The sequence below is a fragment of the Siphateles boraxobius genome, unplaced genomic scaffold (genome assembly GCF_051911475.1).
Source record: "Siphateles boraxobius isolate OS27281-9 unplaced genomic scaffold, OSU_SipBor_1 68, whole genome shotgun sequence".
Taxonomy (NCBI): domain Eukaryota; kingdom Metazoa; phylum Chordata; class Actinopteri; order Cypriniformes; family Leuciscidae; genus Siphateles; species Siphateles boraxobius.
In genome coordinates, this window is record NW_027509195.1 from 214,503 (window position 1) to 242,072 (window position 27,570).

Sequence of the window (27,570 nt, forward strand, 5' to 3'; positions counted from 1 at the left end):
TTTTGGTATGGAGCCTAAACAAAATCGTTGCAACCTCACATTTTGTGATATCAACTTCAAATTTGGAACACAACATTGCTAACTTTTTTGATTATATAGCAATTTTACAGTCAAAATTGAGAAATGTACTGAAGGACTGTGCCAAGTTTGGTAGCTGTAGAATTGAAAAACTCTAGGAGAAGTTAAAAATAGAAAGAGTTTAGATATTTCAAACAAAACCTTAACATAAGTATCCCAAATCAACAGAACTGATATCTAAAAAAGATCAGACTTCATTTATTTTCTGATAATCAAGCAGCACATTTACACATACGCATAATGAGAATAATAATAAGAGGGTATGACATCGTTCAGGAAATTCTGACTCTCTATCAATCTCTGGGTGTGACTAGACTTAACACCCTGAACATAACAGCATGTGTAATGAAAACGGTCCTGAATTATCACTGTTCCAGAGAGACAAAACACTCTAAAAGTGGACAAATAGCCATAAAAAAAATTCCACAGACTCAAAAACAACATTATTTGCTAAACCAAACATGGTCAGATTTGTCCCACAGTTTAGAATGTGTTTTTGATCTTTGCAGCCACGAGGACCAGGATCTCTCCGATGTTCTTCTGCCAGTTGAGAATGTGCTTGGATTCGGCACACCACAGCTCGCCGTGCCGCGGTTCTGCATTCTCACAGCGTTTCTTTACCTCCTGCTGTTGCTCCTGAGGGAGAGAACACCACCAGAGTTAGGAGATGAGATCTCAAAAAAGACCTGGATTCACCAGACCAACTCCTTGGACACGCTTCGGGTTACGACTGTAACCCTTGTTCCATGAGAAGGGAACGAGACACTGTATTGGTAACGACACTTTGGGGAATGCCCCTCAGTATAACGCGTCTAAAGTACGTATGGAACTAATTCAATCCTGATTGGTGTTGTGTCATGATGCAGCGTGTGACGGCATATACAGAAGCTACAAAGGAATGCCGCCACATAACAAAGTTAGCTTCTGCGGTTGAATCAAGACGCTCCCAGTCTTTCTACGTCGCCCGACGTAGAAAGAATGTGCAGATTGTTGAACCTAGTGAAGATAAGCAGGGTAGCCCAGACAGCCACATAGCAGATCTCCTGAATGGGGGCCCCTGAGAGGACGGCTCTAGAAGATGCCATGCGTCACGTAGAATGAGCCCTCAAGGCCAAAGGTGAAGGTAAACTACGCACCTGATAGGCCAAAGCAATTACCTGAACTATCAAGTTACTAATGGTCTGCTTAGAGGCGGGGAACTCTTTTCTAAGTGACCCAAAACACACCAACTACTGATCTGACTTCCTTCATTGACATGACTTCCGATTTTGATACCCAATGCACTGACAGGGTAGAGCAGATGAAGTCTCTCTTCTTCTTACACCGCCACATGAGGTGGGGGATAGAAAGCCTGCAGAACTGTGGATCGTGCCATGCTAGAAGGGACCATAGGCACATAGCCATGTCTGGGATGCAAGATAGCTTTAACTCCACCAGGGGCAAACTCCGGACACGTTGGAGAGACAGAAAGGGCCTGGAGGTCCCCCACTCTTTTGAGGGATGTAATAGCCAGGAGAAAAGGTACCTTGAGCGTTAGGTTTTTAGTGGAAGCTGACTCCAAGGGTTCGAAAGGGGCCATTGACACGAGTCGTGGGCCTCATCCTCCATGCACCACGGAGGAACCGTTACGTACGACCAGCTGGTGCCTTCCCAAAGGCCAATCACTTAATGGAGTGTGGAAAGCCGCAATGGAAGCCACGTGCATCTTTTGTGAGACTAGCAGTCTCAAACCCTTCACTCGAGGGCTACCTGGGCATGCTGTTCTCCCAAACAGTGCACACAAAGCTCGTGTGTCCTCACCCATAATGTATCTTGAGCAGGACTAGACACAGCTTGAACTATTCACTCGCCATTATTTTTCTTTTGAAATAAATGCTGTTTTGATAAACAAAACCAAATGTAGCTTCCGTATGCCGTCACACGCTATGCCATGACGCAACACCAATCAGGATTGGATTACGGGTAGTTCCATTTCAGGAAGTACGGTTTATTAATGGATGGAAGTCTGGAGCGGAGTACGGTCTCGACTACTCCTGCTGACAGGCCGGCCTCTAGATACTGGGCCCCCTCATTGGCCAGACCCACAGTTTCCTCTGGCCAAGGGTGAAATATTGAGCCCTCTGCTTGAGAGAGCAGTTCCCTCCCATGGATGGCCAGCTAGGAGTGATATTATATCCGCAAACCATACTCAGGCCGGCCAAAACGGAGCAACTAAAAGAAGGCTGACCAGATTTCGCCAGACCCTCCCAGCGATCGGAGGAAATGCATACAGGGACCGCCTCGGGCACACCTGCACCATGGCATCCAACCCCAGCGGTGCTGGGTGTGTGAGAGAAAACCACAGTGGACAGTGTGTCGTCTCTCGATACGCAAACAGATCCACCTCCATTGGGTTGAACCTCTTGTACATTAACCTCACCACCTCGGGGTGAAGTCTCCATTCCCTGCGCCTCAGCCACTGCCTCGACAGGACGCTTGCCCCCGATTCTGGTCCCCTGGGATGTACATTGCTCTGAGAGGCAACAGTTTCCCCTGGGACTATAGGAGATCTGATGCACCTATCTGGATAGCGGCCAAAAGCTATGACATTGGACCCAACAGCCTCTGAAACTGCTTTACAGTAATGACGCTGTCTAGCTTTAACCTGGAAACCACAGCCAGAATGGACTCGATACGTGTGGGAAACATTTGTACCCGCATCGTAGTCGAGTCTTATACCACCCCCAGGAACATGGTTCTCTGAGTGGGTATCAACACAGTTTTCTTTGTGTTGAGTCTCAACCCCAAGCTCTGAATATGGCCAAGGACGACATCTCGATGCCGAACTGACAATTCTTGAGACTGTACTAGACTGAGCTAGTTGTCGATATAATTCAGCACAGGGATGCCCTGAAGCCTCAGCAGGACCAGGGTTGCATCCATGCACCTAGTAAATGTGCGAGGGGAGAGAGCTAGGCCGAACAGAAGAACACGATACTGGAACGCTTCGCCCCCCAAAGCAAACCTTAGGAACTTACTGTGAGACAGAAGGATGGAAATGTGTAAGTATGTGTCCTTGAGATCTATCGTGACAAACCAGTCCTCAGACCCCAGTCCTGCCAAACAGAGAAGAAGTGTTACGGCAGGGTTTGGTGGGCAGTGCCGGGGCTTTTTGGGATAACGTAACGTCAGGGGAGAGGTAGCTGGTAGCCTTTACCACCCACGGCATCATCCCATTGCCGTTCTCCTTCGCCCCCAAAATGTTACTATTATCCAACACTGGGGAATTAGACAAGCCAATGAATATGGCTTGTTCCATGACTTGGACAGCTCATTGTGTAAGTCAGGAAAGAACATCAGATCCAGGAGTGAAGGCTGTGACCTGTGCTGCAGGAAGCGGTCATCCAGATTACTTTTGTCACAGGGTTTCTGACCTTAATGTGGCCCACTGATGTTAAGTTTGGCTAACGCACAAGTCACAATCTCCTCGTACACAGGGGTATGAAGCAGCGATCTCTCATCAATATCCCTCATCGCGATGCTGAGCCCATCCACATCAGAATTATGCTCGAGCGGAAGAAGCAGTGGGGAATCGGAGCTGGCTGATGAGGACTGAGAAAGTGCCGAAGCAGTCTCAAACCCTTCTGCCAGCTCCAACTGCGAGCCCCACGATCTGAGCAGCACACCCTTAAAAATGTTTTCCGTTATGTTCCGCAGAAGAAAGTTAGCTACAGGTACAGGTGTGGAACGGGTGAGTAAATGACGATAGAATTTTTATTTTAGCATGAACTATTTCTTCACAATTTTTAATTTACAATCACTGCATCACCCACACACACAAAAAGATCTGAGAATAAAAAAGGCCCTGAATAACACATTAATGTAATAATACGACTGAATGCTTACTTCTGTCCCATGCTGAAGCTCAAACTTGTAAAAGAATCCCCAGGTGTCACCCAAGTCTGGTTCAATCTTTACCGTCCGTAGGAACCACTCTCTCGCTTTCGTTATCTTTCTCTCACTCCAGAACAATCTGCACACAGTACACAAACACAGATATAGCATAAATGCAACTGAAAAGGTCAGCCTGTTCTTGCAGATAAAATAAAAAAACAGGAGGATTGTGGGTGGGCAAAATGGAATTTAGGGTTGGGAAGATTTTGGCAAGAGTCAAAAGAAGTCTTACTTGGCCACAGCCAGAAGTACGTGAGGATCATGTTCACACTTTTTCAGAGCGTCAACACTCTTGGTCTTGCGCTGAGGTCTGGCCTCCAAAAACACTGCTTCGGCCCAGAGGATACCTAACAGGAAGAAGTGAGTGTTGATGTGTGATATTGTCCAGAGGCTCTTGATGAATCTGTTCAGGGGTGATGAAAGGCATGGCTTACCAGAGTTAGGACACTCCTGAAGGGCTTTGGCCATGAGTGTGTTGGCGATGTTTTTCAATCCTGCTCTGTATTCAAGTCGGACAGACTCCAGCCTAGAGAAATTTAGAATGAAATGACCAACTATTATTTTGGTGAGTCGTAAAACTATTAAGAAATTAAAATGAAACAACTGGATGTAGCCTTGAACAAAAAGTAGTTCTGCCGTTTTTCGATGAGTCTTAATTGGATCCAAGTTCATGTCTCACATGGTGCTGTGATGAGAGCTCAGCTTATGAATATCAATTGGGTAACATGATATTCACCTATTAAGTTTGAAAACTGAAAGGCCGGCATTAGTAATTAGTTGCAGTGCAGCTGTTAAACTGCTGAATCCTGCTACAGCAAAGGGATTGCTTGTAAATATTACATAGGTTTTGTGGCTAGATGCTCTCAGAATTTTAAGGCCCAGACACACCATTTAAAGATTGGTGTCAAATTGCGTCTGAATCAAAAGTTGCGTTTGAACACACTGCAAAGACTATAGTCAACGTCCAACTAGCCTGTATGTTTTACACCAGCATGAAAGGAAATAACTCTCCATACCAGCAGGTGGCAGTGGTCTAAATTCATAATTTAGTGCTTACGTTTTGAGCATGCGTGAGCTGAAATGACTCTCCATACCAGCAGGTGGCAGTGGTCTAAATTCTTATTTCAGTGCTCATGTTTTTTGCCTGTCTAAACAGAAATAACTATCCATACCAGCAGGTGGCAGTGGTCTAAATTCGTAATTAAGCGCTTACGTTTTGAGCCTGCGAGAGAGAAAATAACTCTCCATGCCAGCAGGTGACATTAGTCTCATAGATATCATATAGAGACTAGATCCCCTATTGGCCGCTGTGGCTCAAGAAATGTGGCCGTCATCTTAAACCGGTCTTACTCCTATTTGCGTTGCAAAGCAGCAGTAGATGCCAGAGCACTGTGCAGCATATTCCTGCTCAAATCGGCAGACAATCACTCTGGGATTACTTTTCACAAGTAAGATTTAACATTTAACATTACCGTACTATTGGTTGTATTTTGTGAACAAAATAATCAATGTGTCCTGTATCGTAGCTATGTGTATGACCTTTGCAGCAAAAAAACCCGCGTGAAAATCAGTTCGGTATTCAGTGAGATATGATTAATTAAATGCGCTGGCAGCTCATTGCCCTTGCCAAACAAATTAGACTGAGCAGAGCGGGTGACCGGTTTAAGATGGCGGCCCCATGGCTCGTCCGCGCCAATAGGCAGTAGCGGTCGATAGGGCGTCTATCTATATGATGTCTATGATTAGTCTATATTCGTTATTCAGCCTTTACGTTTTGAGCCTGTGAGAGAGAAAATAACTCTCCTTGCCAGCAGGTGGCAGTAGTCCATATCTGGAATTCAAAAAGGGGAAAACGGAAGAGCTAAGATACAAACAAAGCAGCACTTTTTTCATTCCAGACAACCATGTCATTGTGAAAATATTTTCATTTTGGTTAATATTCAGATGAGATGAAGTCATTTGCTTGCCTTTGTCACTTGTGTTTTCCTGAGCACTGATTCGCTATCTGAACATCCAGTCAGTGACCTCTGTCACCAACAGGCTTCGCTGCTGATATGCTTAATCATACACAAAAGCAAGACGGGGTCCAACTATTGCCAAAAAAACTGAGCTGACAAGACATTCAACAATGTCCCGAAATTGGCCTGCCTCTGGTTTGGTGTCACTCTGGCCTTTATGTGGCAACGTCAGACCAACTGAATTAATATTCATGAGCTGAGCTTTTGCCATAGTAGAATATATAATTTTGCTGCCTGCATATGAATTTGGTCAGTAACAAATCTGTAGAATCTTTATTCTTTTTTTACATTTTGATATTGCTTTGTACACTTTGTAAGAGAAAGAACCTCTGGCATGGTTTCTTACCAAAGCTCAGGGCTTTGTGGATTCTTGAGACGAGCTTTCTCCAAGATGGCTCGAGCACGTGTGAGCTGCCCAACTCTCTCTTCCAACCGAGACAGGAGGACCCATAATGACATGGAATGAGGGCACTTCTTCAGCTGCACGGATACATATAGAAGAACATTATGACAATATAGATATATATATATATATTTTTACACATTTTCACTGAAAAAACAAGTTTGTTCCTAATATTATGTGGACTTGGACTTTGCATTACTTGAAAACCTTCACTCTAAAAGGTTAAATTATGGTAAGGCATCTCCTCTAGATCGCCAAAACGTACTCCCTGGTTGTAGGCCTCTCTTGCTTTGTCGATGCTCTCTGACTGTTCCTCAATCTGGCCTCTCATCATCCAAAGTTTGGGGAAATCCTCGTAGTGCTTTAGGGCCTCTGTACACAACTCCTGTGCTGCTTCAATATTACCCAGCACCCACTCCAGCTTCACCGACTTCATAAACACCTACAAGTAACATAGAAAGCAGTTATGACAACTCATATAATGCTTTTAACAGCCTTTAAAGTCTCTCTAAGTTAGGTGTCATTTTGAAGATGACTTTTGAGGGTGTGTGAAATGCAGTGTCTGTAAGTGCAAAAAAATTGCGAATATAGGAGATTTTCATCATGCCTTTCCCGTATGAAGCTCACATGGCTAGTTTCCATAGATGCAGGAAATCATAAATTGCAGATTGTTTTTTTTTTTGATAACATTAGCACTTATGAGGAATCCTGCCAAGTGCTCGAGGTACATTTGATCCTTTGATATTTGTATAGATGCTGACACTCTTTACTGGAGCCAAAAGTTAAACAAGCCCAGGCAGGAGGCCATTCTAGCACCTTCTATTCTCTGCACAATTTACTCCCAAAAATCCCACAGTACTTCTGTGTCACATCTGCTGTGTGGTGCTTACCAATCCACTTAAAGAGCTCATTTGACACAATCCTTGGCCACATTTGTGTAGTTATCGTGTAAAAACAATACTGTGCAAGATCAACAACACTGAATCAATAAACATTCGTAAGTAGAACTGGCTTCAGCTTCATGCTTGTTGTTTCGCATCTGTCTCGCGTTTATATGTGTCTCGCATCTGTTAACTCATTTATATGCAGAGATGTTCATAACTCTCTGATGCGGAGTCCACATTTTTCTAGGCCAAGCTGAAGTCAATTCTCAACGCTTAATCTTTTATGGCAAGTTCAAGTCAAGTCTCAAACTGCTTTTGAAATGAGTCAGTGGGTAAGCAGTGTCAGCCCCTTAATCTAGCAAATCTGCATGTGATGATATATACTAAAATATAAATATATAAATGAAAATTAAAACTTAAATTTAAACAAACAAACATTTAAATAAAACAAAATATTTTTAAATTCCATTGAAATAAAATAAACATGAACAGAAATAAACATATATATATATATATATATATATATATATATATATATATATATATATATATATATATATAAATAACAGTTTTCTTCTATTTTAAGTTTAATTGAAATGTAAATCAGTCACATATTCGGCAAAGATTCAAATTAACCCTGGACATGATGCCTGACATGAGGCACGGTATCACTGGTTCTTTTTAGGTATATTCAATTACTAGGTTAAAATCTAGGTTTATTAAGTTTAACCTCATCTCGGCTGACGTGCCTTACCGATTCACTAAAATTTAGCCTACTTTCCACGCACCAACCCGTCATGCCATTGCACGCTTACAAAACAGAAAAACCCCTTTTCGTTAGCCATTCCTTTGTAAATCGTCTTCCTGCTAGTGTCACATTCAAATCCCTGTTGCACAAGCACTTTTACAGGATGATTCACCCTTCATCCACATATCATCGCTTATCTCTTTAAATCAAAATAAAAGAGAAATCACAACAATTTGCAGAACCGAAACCGTGTGTTCCCGGCAGACGGGTGTCCCCAGCATGACACAACAGCAGTTACATCGATCTGACACTCAATGGGCTGGTCTGAACACTGGGCCGCTCACCCTGGCAGTGGGGGCGCTGCTTCGGGCCTTGGCCAGCAGCCTGCGCGCTCTCTCGTACTCGTTATTCTCTGATTCCAGCTTCACGGCAGCCAGCCAGATCTCTTCACTGTTGGGGTTAGCCTAACACAAAGAGAGTGACAGAAAGAGAATGGATGAGTTTTTACTGGCCTTCATCCCAGTGAACACTTCAATACTGCAAAAAGTGGAACGATTAGTTTCAGGAAATGAGTGTGCACTCAGAGCACTGATACGCAGTTTAACTTTAGCTTTTTTTGTTGTTGTTCTGCTTCATTAATTTGAAGTTTTGTGCCCAATACTTGCAGGTTCGGTGTTCTTTCAGTTATGACTAGGCCAGTTATGACACTGAATCTGCAGTGTTTCCGCCCCACGCTTTCCAAAATGATTATTAGGAGAAATATGAAAAAACTATTTAAAAGGTTTCTTTTTAAAAAGAAAATAACACTTTCATTCAGCAAGGACACATTAAATTGATCAAAAGTGACAGTACAGACATTTACAATCTAAGAAATGATTTAAATTTCAAATAAATACTGTTCTTTTACACATTCTATTCATTAAAGAGCAATGAAAATAACAGTTTCCACAAAAATATTAAGCAGCATAATTGTTTTCAACATTGATAATAATAAATGTTTCTTGTGCATCAAATCATCATATTAGAATGATTTCTGAAGGATCATGTGACACTGAAGACTGGAGTAATGATGAAAATTCAACTTTGATCACAGGAATAAATTACATTTTAAAATATGTTAAAGTAGAAAACAGCTCTTTTAAATTATAATATTATTTCACAAAATTACAGTTTTTACAATCGAATTCTCTAATAATAATAATATTATATATATATATTTTTTTTTAAATAAACAGCCTTTATGAGAGAATTTCATAAAACATTTTTTAAATCAAATAACGGTAATATTTCTATTTATTTGTTGTCAATTAAAAATGGCTTTAAAATAAAATAAAATAAAATAAAATAAAATATAATAAAATAAATAAAGACAGTTTTGTTTGAAGATAACAGTCACCACTATTCTTTACGTATAAGTAAGTATTTAGTTAATTACTTTTGTACAAATAAGTGCATGTTGTACAGTTGCTTCATGATTAAAATGCTATGGTGTTAATTATATATAATAAAAATAATAATGATTGCCACTAATCATTTAGTGATGGATTTTGAAGAGCCGAGGGGGGCGGCACTTACCTGGAAAGCCAAAGCAAGGATACTTCTGGCTGCAGGAACGTCTCCGGCCAACCATTTAGATTTAGCACCCATGAGCCATAACACCTCAGCCTTGGGACAGTGAGCAACGGCCCTCTGCAACAGAGCCTCCAACGACTCTCTGAGAGAAAGAGATTAAAATCAGTTTAAATCAAAGTCTAATGGTCTGGAACAAATACAAGTGGACAACCACAAATAGGCCTTGCTGTCTTCCTGTCTCCATAGTGCCTTTGTGCAAACGCCCAGACAGAACCAATGAATGCTGATTGAAATTCAGTTCAGCCAGTGAGACCTGCAGAGGAATTGAGAGGAAGTGAGTATTTCTCACCGTGTACCGTTGTTCTTCTCAAAGTAAGCGGCCCTCAGCCAGACGCTCTTCTTGCTGGGGAAGACCTGAAGCGCATGAGCGTAGATGGCACGAGCACACTCTAGAGCTCCATGAGACACACACTACAGCAAAAACAACAGCCAATAAGCATCAGATATCACAGTAATCACATCCAGCTGTGAAATTTAGCCATAGTACTGCTGAAAAAGACATTAAATCTTGTGATATAGCATCATAAATGATTGGAAACGGTTGTAATAAACAAATATGTGGTGCTGATTGAAAACAGAACGTGGGCGCGTGAAGGTGAGAGGATGTTTACACTGTCTGCGTCCTCCATCCATGTGTGTTTGCAGTCCTCCTCTTCAATGCCAATTCCAATCACAGCTCTGATCACAGCCTGACATGTGGCCACGCTGCCAGCCTTATCACACTCCTCTGCATCCTGAGACGGGATCACAAAACAGACATCAGTTACAAATCAACACCCTGATATTGCATTTGAATATTTGTCTCTGATCTGGCAAAGCAGCTTAACTGAGAAATTTTACTTAATCCAGACTGAAATTACTATTTTTTTACATAAAATCATCAGATAATAGCTTTTATTGAAAAATATACATGACAAGAAGTTAGTAAAGCCAGAGAACCTCTTGAACATGAAATCTAGCTCGTCAGACCTGAATCCATTGTTCACGGTTTATCTCCACGCCGTTGGCCCTCAGAGATGTGATGGCTCTGTCGATGATCTTCTCCACCATCTGTGTGTTGCCGTTGGCCTCCTCCAGCTTGGCAGCGGTGATCCAGATATGCCGGTCAGTGGGAATGTTTTCACGGGCCTTATTCAGAACGCGACGGGCATTCTCATAGGTTTCTAATCGGGCCAGAGCCAGCCAGAGCTATGGGAGACAAGGACAACACTGTTAGAGCAATCTGATTTATGGCCCATAAAAAGGTTTGTGGGTTTTGGCTGATTAAGACCATTTGAGTGTGTGTGTGTGTGTGTGTGTGTGTGTGTGTGTGTGTGTGTGTGTGTGTGTGTGTGTGTGTGTACCTCGACACTGGTAGGACAGCACTCGACTGCTCTGCTCAACATAATTCTTGCATCCTCTGGCTCCTCCAGCTCAACAGCTGTCTTCCACAAACGCACTGACTTCGACACATTTTCCAGAGCTGTGGAGACATGCAAATATTAAATTAAAACACTACATGGATATGATTTTTTTTATTAAACAAAAAGTGCTGCTAGCTCTAAGGTTTACAAATGTAAGTCTCCTTCCACTTAAAGGGTTAGTTCACCCAAAAATGAAAATTCTGTAATTACTCACCCTCATGTTGTTCCAACCCCGTAACACCTTCGTTCATCTTCGGAACACGAATTAAGATATTTTTGATGAAATCTGAGAGCTGGATCACTCCTCCATACTAGTCCATAGGCTTGTTGAGGGATTGAAACTTGCCGGCCTCGAAAAGTTATTAAAGACATTGGTAAAATAGTCAAAGTGACTACGGTGGCTCAATATTAAGTTTATCAAGCGACGAGAATACTTTTTGTGTGCAAAAACAAACATAAATAATGACTTTATTTCAACTATTCATTTCCTTCTATTTGGGCCTCTAGTCAGTTAAACTAGTGTAATTGCGTAGAGCTACGTCACACATAGGCTCACTATTGGCCGCAATGGTCATGTGTGTGATGCGTGTGACGTACAACAACAGATAATATGCTGTTAAACTAGTAACCTGACTCGAGGCCCAGAGAGAAGGAAATGAATAGTTGAAATAAAGTCGTTATTTTTGTTTTTTCTTGCGCACAAAAAGTGTTCTCGTCGTTTGATAAACTTTAGTTTGAGCCACTGTAGTCACTTGGACTATTTTAACGATGTCTTTAATAACTTTTCAAGGGCGGCAAGTTCAATCCCTCAAGAAGCCTATGGACTAGTATGGAGGAGTGATCCAGCTCTCAGATTTCATCAAAAATATCTTAATTCGTGTTCCGAAGATGAACGAAGGTCTTACGGGGTTGGAACAACATGAGGGTGAGTAAATACTGACAGAATTTTCATTTTTGGGTGAACTATCCCTTTAATATTTTCTTTTTCTTTTTTCTTCTCATGAAATAATTTATAAACATCATTTTTTGGAAATCTGAAATGACCTTTCCATGTCAAAAGTTCAAATTATCTGATATTTTAAAATACTTTTTACTAATGACACAGTCATTAGGGTTTTGCAGGTGTCCCCTGTATGATATAATTTCCTGTTTTATTCCCCAAAACCGTTTTACTGAGGCAAATACAGGTCTAATAATGGAGCAGTTTCTACTGGTATCCCTCAGGGCTCAATTTTAGGACCCTTACTTTTTAGTCTTTATTCCTGCTTGGCCAGCTTTTATAAACTCTAGGTATTAAGTATAATTTTTATGCTGATGACACGGTATATTCTATATTCATTGTAAACATGGAAAAAATCATTGCTCACTAAATGTAAATTTCTTTGTTTAAAAGGTGAAGGAATTTAGGTTATGGTTATTTTTTCTCCTCATCAGCTGGCCAAACACCTCTTTTCATTAATGGTTCTGTACCTGAGTTCAAAAAAAATTGAGGAATCTAGAAGTGATCTTTGATTCTTCATTGACATTTGTACACAATGTTGTAAAGACTTTTCTTTTCAAAATTGCATCACATTCTATGCCTTACAGTTGCAAAAAAGTAAATGTATTAGTTTTTTAATCCTGAATTGAATATTGTGGTACTGGGGTTTCTAAGCGTACTCTAAATAAGCTACAGTATTGTCAAATTTCTGCAGCTAGAATTTTAACTAGGACCAAAAATAGATAATAATAATAATAAAAATAGCAACTCTTAAATTCTTCTTAAGAATTTCATTCTTTAAATGTGGATTTATTTCTTAATTGTGATATCAGGACTGTACACTTTGACATGTATGATTTCATGGCCCTAAAAAATATCAAAATTAATTTTAATTAAAGTTTTTTACAACAATTGCATCATAGAAGAGATTCAGATCATTGTCTGTAATATGCATGAATTGAATTAATGCATTTTTAATTATGCATAAATGAGTAAACATGATTTTCATTACACGAGAGTAGAGGTTAAACTTGCTGATTTGTACTCGGCTTTCGCCAAGATAAGCACCAACTAAGACGTAGCTTTACAGTAACCTATGCTTCTCCATCCATTTACGCTTCTTTTCATATGGTGATGTGAATCTCCTGTCTGGTGTTAAAAGTATATTTGCACACACAACGGCTGCAACCACTGTGCGGTCTCCTCATGACAACTGTCTGGATTGAGCTGAGAAGGGGACATCTCTAGGGTCTTCAAGTGGGCACCTTCCGTCCTCAGTGTTTCGTCGACTAGCCCACGGACACCTCAAGAGGGCTCGACAGTGACTCTGGCATCCCAGAGTCACCCCCCTCCGTCCCCCACTCAACTCAGCCCAGCTTACTAACCTTTACATCCCTCCTGCTGCTGAGACCTAACCACAATCTCTCCGCAACCCAACCATACGCGCCAACCCGTTTGACTAAGGCTGTCGAGCCCCACTGCCGACGTTAAAGCAGGTCAGTGGCAACGGTTCCGTATGGCATACTACCTACCGCAAAATCTGTCCAAACACCAATCCTCATTCACGCAAAATACACAGGAATGTAATAACTGTAATTACTATGCAAACTATACAAATAAACCAACAGACTCTTCAAGTTTTCAAGAATTCTTTGAAACCGTAGCATGGCGGCCTGTACACAGCCAGCCAGACTCTTTCCGTCTCAACCACAGCCAGTTGCTGCTCCTTTCTGCTGCTTCAGATAAGTTCTTTACTGTGCGACGCAACTCTTGGCCACTGAATCCGACGTCTCTGAGGAACCGGGTTGTGGAGTGTGCCACAAATCCTCGACAACCCACTTCCACTGGATAAACCTGGACTCTCCATCCTCGCTGTTCTGCTTCAGAGGCCAGATGAGCATACCGCAATTTCTTCCTCTCATATGCCTCATCCACAGCATCCACCCATGGCAGTTGAACAATGCGTGCTTATCAGTTGAACAATGCGTGCTGATCCAGACCACAAAACAATATCTGGTTGTAGGTTAGTGGTGGCAATCTCAGGTGAAAAATAAGCCGTTGATCAAGATCAGCCAGCATCTTCCAGTCCCTAGCAGCTTCCAGTTGTCCTGGGCGAGAATTGGTTTTAACACCTTTTCTTGGTGGTTGCTCGCCTGGGCGGAGGAATATTGTCTTTTGCGTGTAATGTTCTGCTAGAACAGGTGGCAACTTATTGGTCATGTTACGCTTGTCTTCCAATGCTAAAGCCAAACATCGGAGTACTTTGTCATGGCGCCAAGTAAACCGACCTTGGCTAAGAGCCACCTTACATCCTGTCAAGATGTGCCTTAATGTGGCAGGTGATGAACACAAAGGACAAGAGGGATCCTGTCCCATACAGAGGTTTAGGTTCTGTGGTGATGGGAGAACATCATATGTTGACCTGATAAGGAACCTGATCCTACTCTCTTCCATTGACCAAAGGTCTTGCCAGCCCATCTTGCGTTGTTCCACACTCTCCCAACTCATCCACTCTCCCTGCTTGGCCTGGGAAATGGCCTTTATACATCTCATTCTCTCCTCCTGCTTTCGCACCTCGTTGACTACCAGCTTCCTCCTTTGAGCTGGGCCTACCTTGTGCCATTTAGGAGGAGCTAAACTGAGCCCAAAACCCCCTCAGAGTTGACCAACAAAAGCATAATACCATTGGCTTTTATATAGATACCGATCAGTAACACAAAAAATAAGGCAGTGAAATAAAAAAATGTGTCAAGCTAAAATAAGTTCAACTTTTTCAATATTTGCCTTGAGAGTTTGCAGTGGTATAAAAACGCAGCGATGATGCACAAGATGCTGCAAAGAACACAAATTGCGAGCACAACAGTCAAAGACATCTGTCTGGTGCATACATAGAAAAACAACAGAAAAGCAATGCTTTGAAACAACACTGACCTCTACGGTAACATCCTAACCTGTAAAATGTCCTTAAAAACTATTATTTAAACAAAGTAAGAGTTCAAATAGTAAGTTGACAAAATTAATTACAAAATGTTATAACATAAATATTATAAATTATATGTTATATAATTGGTCTGAACAAGAAAAAAGAAAACGGGGTGAATGGAAATGCAAATTCACCCTCTGACAGTAGGCGGTGTTTATGGAAAAGCAGAAATACAGAGGTTACCACCTGCATGGGCAAGCAAACCTCAGACATTTTCTCCAGAAAGCACAAAATCTATTACTTTGCAAACACTATGTAAACCACATCATGAATAATCATCAAACTGGAACTAAAATGACAGCACATAGGATTTTTAATGAAACTAATTACTTCCCTTAAAGCACATTACTTTACAGAGTTAACATGATAATCACGCTAGAGACATTGATGAAGTAGAACAGCCAGCCTGTTTAGAGATATATTTTATTATAAGGGGGAGATTCAGGACGTTTTAACAAGCTGAGACTGATAGAGCTTTCAAACATAACTAACAATTCATCTGTCTCTGTCACACAGGTATGCAAGCAGAAAAAAAAGGAGGCGAATGTGGAAAGAGAAACCCGAAGAGGGATAGAAGAGTGACAGACAAAGAGACACACTGACCTTTCCTGAGCACTCGTTTCTTGGCCCTGATGTCCGTCTCCAGCTCAGCCGCTCTTATATAGATGCGCACAGATTGAGGGAGGTGACGCACCGCCTGGGCAACCACTGCCTTCGCTGTGTCTCCAGGCTGCAGCCGGGCGGCTTCTAGCCAAACATCCTCACTCTGAACAGACAACACACACAAACCACTGATTAAACACATACAGATAATACATATACAAATGCACTATATCAACCCTTTCCAGCCATTGAAGGAAATTTCTGGCTTTCCGTGTTTTCACTGTTATATGGTAGGGGGCGCTATAACGCATCTTCTGTAAGAGTACTGAATTTCCAGGCGAAAACATGTGAAAAAGGAACAGAAACAAGAGATAGAAGTATTTCTTATGCACATGAAAAATAATGCGATCATCAGACATTAAACAGCATAAATTAAAAATGGCTGAAATATCGACCTATGAAGAGTAAACAACTGTGAAGCATTGGGGGTGTGGAGGGACTCGATCTACTCCATCTATGAATTGATCATCGTTCTGAATCTGAATCCAGACATATAGCAGTCTTTGAAAAAAATGTGATTTTACTCCGCTTTTTGTTCCAAATGATGTTTAGTATGAAACGTACCCACATGCAAGTGTTGATAAAAAATACAATGCATGAAGAATAAAATGGTTAAAAAAATGGATTTAAGCAGAGGGACTGTTCTTTCTTTTGATATATTGCATGTTCAGATATTCATACAACAAAAACTTCTGGGGTCCAAGAAGGTTTTGTGAAAATTATCAAATACTGGTTTGGAGCTGGTGACTTTGTTAAAAAAAAAAAAAAAAAAAAAAGGAAGAAAAGCTGGCTGGGAAAGATTTAAAAACAGACAAAATCTCAGAAAAGATAACATCCACAGCCGGGCTCCGGTCTAAAAAAAATGATGAGGGAGCCAAAAAATGACTTTAGTTTCCAAAACGCTCCATAGAGATTCATAAAATAAAATAAAGTCTCAGAAAATATTTTGTTAAATTAAACCATTTTGTTGTTGTATTTAGTATACATTTGTTCCAATTTACATGTAAATAAAACAAAATAAAAGTCTAAACCTGTATGACTTTCTTTCTCCTGTTGAACAAAAAAGAAGATATTTTGAACAATGTTGGCAGTTTTAGTTCACATTGATTAACATAATATTTTTTTGACCATTCATTGGAATTTAATATGAACCGAAACTGATTGGTTCCCAACATTCTTCAAAATATCTTCTTTTGTGTTCCACAGAAGAAAGAAAATGTCTGTTTCCTCATGCATTTAGTAGCAGACTGGAGCCCTGCTCTGTACAAAGAATTCTGATAAAGTAGCTCACATATAAATAGTTTCTGTCCACATAACTGGAAATCACCAAAATGGTTTGTTTACCAAATTTCTACAAAATATCTTTTCATATTTTGGGTGAAATATCCCTATTCGAGGGGCCAAATTCGACACTTTTTTTTTTAAACATTTTATTATTAACGACCCATTTATAAGTTAAGGTTCTTGCACCTAAAACATCATAAAGGCCCCAACACACTCTGGCCAAATACACACTGCAGTTTAACTAAGTTGTCAGTTCCTCTTTTAGTGCTTTATCCAAGTCTGTACACACACAGTTCAGTAATATATGGAAAGGACAACCGCATTAACTCCCGAAAAATGCAGATAATGACAACCGCATTTACAAACAAATCTACACAGTGTGACAACAGACCTTTATTAACCCCCCCGAGTCGTATGGATTACTTTTTATGATAGATGGATGCTTTTTTTTGGGCTTCAAAATCAAGAGCGCAATTCAATCCCATTACAAAGCTAGGAAGAGTCAGGATATTTTATAATATAACTCTGATTGTGTTTGTCTGAAAGAAGATAGTCATATACACCTAGGATGGCTGGAGGGTGAGTAAATCATGGGATCATTTTCATATTTGGGTTAATTTCCCCTTTAAAGCGGCACTATGCAGGATTTACGTTTTTGTCAAACAGCGACCCCTAGAGTCGCTGAAGAGTACTTGTATTTAACGTTACTGTCGTAAATACAACTCACGAAGAGCGTATCTGCACTCAAGGCCTCTGCACTTTATAATAATAAAGTAGCCTACCGCGTTAGGCTTACCTGAGCCTAAATGCCAGATGACATTAATAAAGTTACATCATGTACGTCGCATTATTTTGTAACGATTTCCGTTATGATGTTGTTAGACATGATTATTGCAATTGATCATAATAGTTTGCAAATTGCGCTCTTTTACACTATTTACAACGTGTAGGCTTATTTATGTCCTGATAATTATGTGAGATATTGACAACTGTTCTCATGATAATCGCAGGAATCAACTTCGAAACTGGGACTCTTGTCCGGTTCCTCGCGCTGTCAGATTCTCGTTTCCTTTTTCTAGACTCTTCCGACCGCGCTTTCTTCGTTTTTTTTGCCATTCTGAAAACGGAGGTCCGATGTTTACTCGTGTCTGACTCCTCGCTCTTTCTCTGTTCCTCCAACAATGCTTTCATAGCTTTCTGCTTCTTATATGCCGGCTTTGCCATGGGACGATAGTTGTTCTTATAGCTAGCCGGATCCTGGATGGGGGCGTGTATGTGTGCAGTGCCGTAAAGCAATTCGTTACATCACGAGGGCTGAAATCACGCGATACTTCCTGACGCTGAGGCCGGCGGTCCGGCCCGAGACGACCACCATTCAACCCGAAAAGAGTCATAGCCATTCCAATAACTCCGAAGCTGTTCAGTTAAGCTAAAAAAAACTGCATAGTGCTGCTTTAAACTACAATCCCTAAAGAGATTATATAATAAGTGGAGCTGGCAACACTGCAAGAGTGTGCTCATATTCAAAACATGACGCCTCTGTCGACTGTGCTTTAGCTAAAATTGCTAAACACTCTTTTGTCACTGCAATATTACTTCATTCGAAATTGCAGATATCAAAACATGTGAGATGCCAGAACATTGCTATAGTTACGATGGTGTCAATCATCGCAGGTTCGGGAGTGAGTCACGTACACATGGACGGATAATTTATGGGACTCCTGAAACTTTAGTGTGTACATCGCCTTTAAGAGAAATCAAAGGATGAACTATTTCACATGTATGTAAGGAGTAAATGAGGATGAGCTGGAGAATTACACAAAAAAACAGACATGCCAAAACAGCATGTTTGTACATCACGGGCGTGTTTGACGACTGAACGTACTGATCTTGCCCAGAGATCCTGTCAAAGCGAGACCGCCAGTGTGTCACTGTTCTTCTGCTGAAATATGAAGCTGAACTTTTAACTTTGATTAACAAGCCTGCAGGAATTTCCCAACACATAATGAAGCTGTGCACACACTGAGAGCAAAGGGCCTGACACGGTTTCATTTCCAGGCCTTTCTCTCAGAGTCCAAAGTCAGTACCAGTAGACAAATTGAAGGCACAGCTTACATAAACAAGGCCTAATTCATTCACCATGACATTTTTATGTTGTTCCTGAACCATATTTGACATTTTAGGAAGTGGATTTTGCAAGCTAAATGTATCGCTATAGCAACCTGTCAACACTCCACACACACACACACACACACACACACACACACACACACACACACACACACACACACACACACACACACACACACACACACACTTTACTTTTACATGTTTAGACAGTTTAACCAAATATGAAAATTGGGTCATCAATTACTCAACCTGATGTTCTTTTAAACCTGTATGTCTTTCCATCCTCTATCGAAAATGAAGATGAGAAATTCTGACATTCTCCCTTGTAGGGTTGTAATGGTATGAGATTTTCACAGTATGATAAAGTCTCAGAAAATATCACGGTTTACAGTATTAATAAATTATTAAATAAATAAACGGTATTATTAAATTATGGTTATTATTATTATCGTCAGTTAAAATGACTGAACAAACTAACAAACTTGAAACCATTTGTTTGTTTTGTTTATTAAACTTTCAATAAAACATGCCTAATTAATTAAATTCAATAATTGATAATGAATTAGATTAACAACTTTTAACATTAATAATTTATTAAAATGTTTAAGAATAATATAGTCCAATGAAATGTATTTTATTCAGAAAATGTATGTTTCTTTTTATGATTTAATCCAAATATATTATCAAAAACGGTGGTAATCAAATGAAAATTTAAACTTGTGTCCTTTTATTTTTTGGGGAAGAGCTGCAAAAACAGATTTACTAAATTAAACAATGGACAAAAAATATATTCCTTAAATAATGTTTAAATAAATTAATTAATAAATAAATAAAACCAAACTTTTATTTTGACGGGTTGTAGTGAAGACCTGTTTTTCTCAAATAAAATGGTGAAAATGCTCATTAGGCGTTCTCTCAGAGCAGCTCTGAAATGTTCATGTATTCATGTCCTCAAATTGTTTGTGAGACGCTGAAAACAGCATGTACTTGAGTAGCCTATGTAGTAACTTAGACCAAGCGGAGCAGCTCATTCACACCGATTCACACAGAAACGCAGAACAAGCAGGTCATATATTTACATAGCAGTATTTTTGCGCTTAAATATTCACAGACCATGTCGCGATTGGAATTATTGCACAGTTCTACTTTCCATGTATTCATCCATCCATCATTTTGCCTGTTTTACGTGACATCTGCGTTATGTAAATTCCATTTTAATGACTGGATTCCGGGATTCCCTCTGCATCACGTAAATCATTCGCTTTAAGTTATAATCGGGACATACCTTTATCTGCAGATGGATGGTGTCCTATGTATCCTCCTTTTGCAGCCACTATGAGTCCACATTTTTTGCAAATTGGATATCTCCTCGAGGACAACCACACTTTTTTTCTACATCCAAAGTATTTCCATACTGGCCATAATTCGCTTCATAAGAATTCGAGGGCGCTTCGCTTTCAGCTTCAGCTGGGTCTGCGTCACCTTTTGCGTGTTTGTTCTGCCGCCCTTCAATCAATGCAGTAGTTTCCGGAGTGTGATTATTTTTTTCTCCCTTGTATTATTATTTTTTACTCAGTAACGGATATGATTTCAAATGTAGCGAGGTACAATACTTCAAACAAAACGTACTAAAGTAAAAGTAAAATTACAGATTTTAAATCTACTTAAAGTAGAAGTACACAAAAAAACGACTCAGTTACGTAACGCAAGTAAAAGTAATTTGTTACTTTCCACCTCTGCCTAAAACATTATAAAGGCCTAAATACTACAAGCAAAATCAAAGAAATAAAATTTAAAGGTGAAGTGCCTTGGAACGCGCAGTTTTGTATGATGCGTTGACAATTTCGACTGAAACAGGAAGCTAAGGCAGGACATATTGAATGGCTCCTCCCCCTTTTCAAATAGCCAATAGCGTTTAGTTTAACTCACAGACTGCATTCTAAACCAACGTAAAGTAGGAAAACGGAATAGGCTAAAACTTGAGAGTTTGAGCAACCGAACATCTCTCACCCATGCTTCGAGGCGTGTCAACGGTCACCTTGGCCATGTGGCATATTTATTGCATAGGGGGCGGAGCTTTAGATTCTAGAGAGCATGTGATTGGACAGAAGATGTGATTGGAAGCTGAAGTCCGCAGTGATGTCATAAAAATCTGTTAATCCATTTAAGCAAAAGTGAGAGACTTGACAATTCTGAATGCTTATATCTACTAAATGCGAATTTTTTCATTGTTTTGGAACGCACTAGGGATGCTAACCGATGACCGTTTGACCGATGGTTGACCGTCTCAACGTTAACCGATCAAAGTTGTCGGTAGTCGGTTAAAAAAAAAAGTGATCTCTAAATTAGGCTATTATAGACAGTGGACTAAACGCTACTACAGTTAGCCATCTCATTCCAAGATATTTTTATGTGAAGTGAACAAATCCCTCACACTCAATTTTTCATAACTCGCCTGTTTGTACTTAATAAACCAATAAAAACATTTGGCGCGAGGTCACAGCGTTTGGGTTTGCGCGCTCACAAGGTTTGTGAAAAGTAAAGGCTACAGGCTAAACCACTCGAGGTTAGAGCCAGGGCAGACCACAGGATGAAGCGTGCAAAGAAACGTAAGGTTAGTGTGTGGGACCATTTCACCAAAAAGAATGAGACAGTAAGTTGCAACTTGTGTGATACAGTGCTTAAATACAGTAGTAATACTGTAGAAATACATTACATCTACTTTTCAGTGGTAACAGATAAGGTGATGATGATCATCCTCTTTCTTTATTACTGTTAGCACTAACGTTACCTCAAACTAAAGCGGAGTCATTTGTCCTCCGATTACATACAAGCTCCTCGGCGCCGCGTTTGCGGGACTCATGTTTCGCGCTGTAGGGGATTTTAAAAAAGTGACGTGAGTGGAAGCGCGGCGCCGGGGCAGTGTGTGTGTGTGTGAGCGGGAGGCAGAGAGAGATGCGACAGAGTTGCGAAATTGCAGGCGCGGCTCGAAATGGCTGTTATTTCAAATAGCGTGGCATATTTTAAGCTAATCGGTTAACCGGTTTCAACCGGCTAACGAGGCTCGGTCGTCGGTCAAGAAAATTTTTAGTTTTCGCCATCCCTAGAACACACCAGCTTATTTATAACCTTAAGGCTAACATATTCTATACTATACTATACTAAAAGCTAAAACACATACATTTTAATTTCAGGGGGCCTTTAAGAGTTCGAAACAGCTTTCTGAAAAATTTGCTCTGCCTGGTAAACGCCTTCAAACCACCATTGGTCCGTGGCGATTATTTAATAGGAAGGCGTGGCTCTGAGGCTCTTCCTTCTTTGACTTTGAAATCTACTCTGGTTCATTGAGGTCAGACGTCCATTAAAACTTGAATACATTGGAGAGCCGCTTTATTGTAGAGCTGCATGATTAATCATAAAAAAAAAAAAAAATCGTAATCTCGATTCAAACACCCCATGTCTATTAAACCTTTGACAAACGATGAACATTCAGTGAACATTTAGATCTGCAGTTTAGAGATTCAGAACAGTTGACATGTATAGGTATGAAACAGCTTTTCAACCACACAGTATCATTACATATGTGTTGAAAAAATTCAAATTATACGGAGTTATGTATAATTATATATAAATCTATATTATTTTATGGAGTTTATAGTTCGGAAATAGAGACTTGTTTGCGGTAGTGATCAAAGCCAAAAGTAAATTGACGCTTCAATTAGCGATTGTATCGATTACATCGTTACACCAGAAGGTGGCGACAAGTGAGTGAATTAAATGTATTTTCACTGAATCATTCATTCAAGAAATTCACTTGAAAGTGTGTAGCACATATTTACATATCTAAATGTTGCTCTCAGCATCGCGGACGGCATAATAGTATATTGCCGCAAAAGGTTTGTCCAAGTTCTTTTTAGTTCTAAAAGTTATTTTTACCCCCAAGCAAAGAATGAAAAAGAACTTCACCTTGTGTATATTGATGCCTTAATTTAGTCGCACCTGACCTTTTCTGTTTTCCTTTTATCTCTCACCTTCGGACACATCTCAGTGCCTTTCATGATCAGGTTTCTGGCCACCTGCAGCTTCCCGGTCACCTCTTCCAGACGGGCAGATGCGATCCAGGCGGGGGGGTGGTGGGGGTTTGTTTCTCTCACTGACTTCAAGAGGAGACGGGCCTTCTTAATATCACTGCACACACACAGAATAACATTTACCAAATGCAATACAAACAGCCAAGATATGAGGGTCAGATGTTAAACATCAAGTACCTGATGTCTCCTCCGTGTGTGGGGATCATGGAGTTGAGATCGGTGAGATATCCTTTAGGATCGACAACAGTCTGACCGCTCACGGAGTCAGACACCTGGAGACACAAAGACATCGACTGTGTTTACATGTTCACCCATAAAGAGATTATTTACAATAATGAGAGTATGGACAGTAACACTTTATTTTACTATGTCTTTGTTGCACGTTACATGTAGTTACTGTTGTAGTAACTATAAATTTTGCATAATAACACGTAACTAACCCTAACCCTACAGTAAGTACATGTCGTTAATTATAAATGAAGTTACACTATAACACAGACACCTTCAAATAAAGTGCAACCGTAAGGACTTCATCACAGTAAGATGTGTTTAAGACATCTTCACTCAGGTTTACATGCAATTTGCATAATTCTGACTTGGTTAAGAACTGTGATTATTTTTACCGCAATTATTCACATAATATCCCACCGAACAGCATAAATGATGAACTCTGGTCACACGGATTAGTTTGACGGTTCTTTGGTATCTGGCCACAGTAATATTTTCGGGGACGCACTTAAAAATGCACCTTGATATTTGCAACCATTAATGCACTGGATTAGATTCATCTGCAACTTTGTCAACGAACTCAGCCCAAAAATGTGATGCCTTCTTTAATGCCATGTTTACGAATCTGTGCATAACTGCAAGAGCGTGACACATCATTTGTCTACGTCACAAGCAACTACAACAATTACTACGATTATGGTCGCTACGACTATGAGCTTAATCGCATCAATTTGATCGAAGTATTGTTTTTACATGAGGTAACGTTTACTCACAATACTCCCTAAATCCCATTACGAATGTAAACATAGTCACTGAAGAAACTTTTGGCTTTCTTCAAACTAATTAAGTGGAATTAAAATGCTATGGAGCGTCACCTGGCTGAGCCTCATGTCCATCAGTGTGTTCCTGGCCTGTCCGATCTTCCTCATGTCCAGCTCTCCAGCACCGGGTGTCATGCCTCCTGGGTAGGGCGTGTTCAAGCCCCCTGGGAAGGGTGTGTTTAGCCCACCAAATTGCTGAAAAAGGAAGCATCTCAATAAGAAATTGCATTTTTGTTTTGTTTTGTATGCAATGAAATGGTCAAGCGCATTGGATACTGTATCCCACAATGCAATACATTGTGCTCTGGTTATATATGCCTTACACAGTGTGAGGTCATTTAATTTTCCCAAGCATAACAAAAATGTGCATACAGTGCACATCGTGCCAACATGCAGTAAGTCTGTCTCTGCCTTACTTCGCACATTTTCATTAAAGTCCCCCTGTGGTGAAAATCAAGCTGTACATATAGTTTATGTTGTATTTTTAATATGCTTTAAGACAAACCATGTGCAAATTCATGTCAACACCAATGCTGAGTATTTTCTCTTTATAACTGCAGGGAAACAAATACAGTCTCAAAAACTCTGTTTGAACTCGCTGGAGTTCATGATGTCACAAACTACCTTGTAACCAATCAGGCTAATGTGTGATCGTAAACGAGTGGATCTCTGAGCTGGTGTGAGTGAGTGGAGGCGGGGCTCATTCGCATATTCATAGAACCACATATACTAAATGAGGCAAGGATGTCGAGTTACATTCAAGATATTTTAGGGCATGAAGACATTTTTTTCAAGGAAAAAACATTTAGATTTTGGTGATCAAAGATGAGTTTTAAGGGATACAATTATTGACTATAGGGGGACTTTAAAGTAATTGTGACAGGTGTTGGAAAGTTACTCACTCCTTGCAGTGGGTCAACAGAGGTGTGGTTCTCTCCTGTCTGGAGGTGCTTGGCGAAGAAAATGTCCGGCACAGGCGTGAGCTTCTCGTAGCGGGGATTCCTCTGACGTTTGTTCCTGGCATCACCCACCTCAGGAATACTCAACCATTCATCCTCTGTGACCTCAGAGAGCTTCCTCTGGAAGGCACAGATAATGCAACAGGGTTATAGTTGACAGCTATACTATGGTTCAAAAGTCGATTTTTTAAATGTTTTTGAAAGAAGTGCCTTGTGCTGAACAATGCTGCTTTAATGTGATCAAAAATACAGTAAAAACTGTGAAATATTCCTATTTAAATTTAATGTTTTCTACTTGAATCTATTTTAAAAAAGTATAGCTCTGTGATCAAAGCTGAATTTTCAGCATCATTACTCATTCTTCAGTGTCACATGATCCTTCAGAAATCGTTCTAATATGATTTGATGCTCAAGAAACATTTATTATTATATATGTTAAAAACAGCTGTGCTGCTTCATTCAGCTGCGTTGTGCTTTTTCCAAGAATCTTTGAATTGAAAGTTCAAAAGACCAGAATTTATATGAAATAGTAATGTTTTGTAACATTTCAAATGACTTTACTTTTGATCAATTGAATGGGTTCTTGCTAAATAAAAATTATTGAACAATAATGCATGTAAACGTGAATGCATGCAAAGGAAATGATAAACCCTAAATATGGTTTAATTTTTTTAAATTATTATTTAGTAATAAGAAACTATGCAATATTGACAATAACTTATTTAACACAGTGTATGACATGATATGATTTAGCCAGTCAGCACAGCCATCTAGTAGACAGTCTTTGCTGTACTTTAACATTATTACAAGGACACAAAAGATCACAATCTTTACGATTCGCTTGAAAAGTAAAATCTTCAGATCGCCGACTCCTATTTCTTGTGCACCTTGATCTTTAACACTTTGCAGACCTTTTAACATTCACAAACAGCTAAATCACACACGACATGAAAGGTAATACTGAAAAAAGCATAATAGTGCCACTTTGAAGATTAGTTGTAGGTTAAAGGAGGCAGGAGAACAAACAAATCATAATTCAGCAGCTCAATAACAACCAAGTTCCACACAAACCTTCAGATCTGAGAACTGTTGCTGAATCTTGGGCCGCTCCATACGGTATTTCTCAATCTCGTCTTTCTCTCGCAGCTCCCTGCAGACACAGCGATAACATGAGCCAAGAGATGCTACTGAAAAACAAACAAGCGTTGATGAGAGAAGAAAGTCAACACTGACCGTCTTTCCTTGCGCCTCTCATCCATCCGTTTATCCAGTGCGGCGTAGATGGCGTCGGCCTCCTCATCGTCTTTCTCATACGGCCCACTGGAGAAAAGACTGCCTGCGTAGCCGTTGAACTAGAGGATACAGAACAACACATTTTACAAAGCCACTAATAAATAAACATAATTTTGTATATTCGCTAAGTTGCATATTTGCATGCAATCACATCTTGCACATCAAGGCAACATGACTCCCTTCAGAATGATGTACCTCATCATAGTTAGTGTCGTTCAGATCCTCTTCTTCATCCTCCTGGTTCTTCTTCATCTGATCGCCCACCGTCCTCTTCCCAGGGGGTGCGTGCCGATCGTCCACCGGGTCATTAGCATCACGAGCGGGACCAATATCAGACCGCGTTGTGAAACCCGTAGCTCTGCAGAGCACAATACATTACAACATCCGTTTCTAAACTGGGGCTCAGAGAAAAAATTTAAAAAGTTTAGAAAAATGTAAATATGCAAATAAATGATTAAAACCAATTTTTTTATATATATATATATAAATAATTTATTATACTATTAGTTAGGAAGGGAAGGGGTTCTCTAGTAATCACAGAGTAACACAAAACAAAACATACACATTACAACATAACATTAAGAAAACGTCAAAACGACATTATAGTTAACGTTAACGTTACAGATTAACGAAACTTTATAATACAGAAGACAGCACGGCCCAACGTGCATAACGGTAAATAAATAAATCTACATCTAAAATAAATAAAATAAGAACACACAGTGTTATTCAGTCAAATAAGTAACGTTAAGTACATTGAGATCAGACTGAGGTGATTATTTGTACGGGTGTCTCACCCTCTGCCCAGACCGGGCACGTAACCCAGCGGCGCAGGCATGCCGAGGAACGGCTTCTTCTTCTTGTTCAAGCCCCCCATGAGCGGAGACGCGAGCGGCATCGCAGGAGCTCCATTCGCGGCGCCTCCGGCTCCTCCGGCCGGGGCTTTGCTCCCAGTTTTCGCAGATTGCTTCGCTGTGGCGCTCGCCATCGTTGCGCTACCGACAACACGCTTCACTTCCGGAACAACAACAGTCGCGTTT

At 40.3% G+C, this 27,570-nt stretch overlaps 1 protein-coding gene across 1 annotated transcript; it reads right to left on the reverse strand.

Annotated features, from left to right (window-relative positions):
• Positions 1–254: 254 nt before the first annotated feature.
• Positions 255–27,570, reverse strand: prpf6 (PRP6 pre-mRNA processing factor 6 homolog (S. cerevisiae)). The gene is made up of 21 exons (XM_077213967.1): positions 27,328–27,570; positions 26,726–26,888; positions 26,471–26,589; positions 26,309–26,387; positions 25,181–25,357; positions 24,333–24,473; positions 23,407–23,501; positions 23,170–23,326; positions 15,665–15,827; positions 11,040–11,158; positions 10,666–10,884; positions 10,308–10,430; positions 9,986–10,107; positions 9,640–9,778; positions 8,409–8,528; positions 6,698–6,874; positions 6,376–6,509; positions 4,446–4,537; positions 4,244–4,358; positions 3,964–4,090; positions 255–714 (listed from the first exon to the last, which is right to left on the reverse strand). The coding sequence occupies exons 1-21, from the start codon at positions 27,516–27,518 to the stop codon at positions 562–564; spliced, it is 2,925 nt and encodes a 974-aa protein (XP_077070082.1). The 5' UTR covers positions 27,519–27,570; the 3' UTR covers positions 255–561.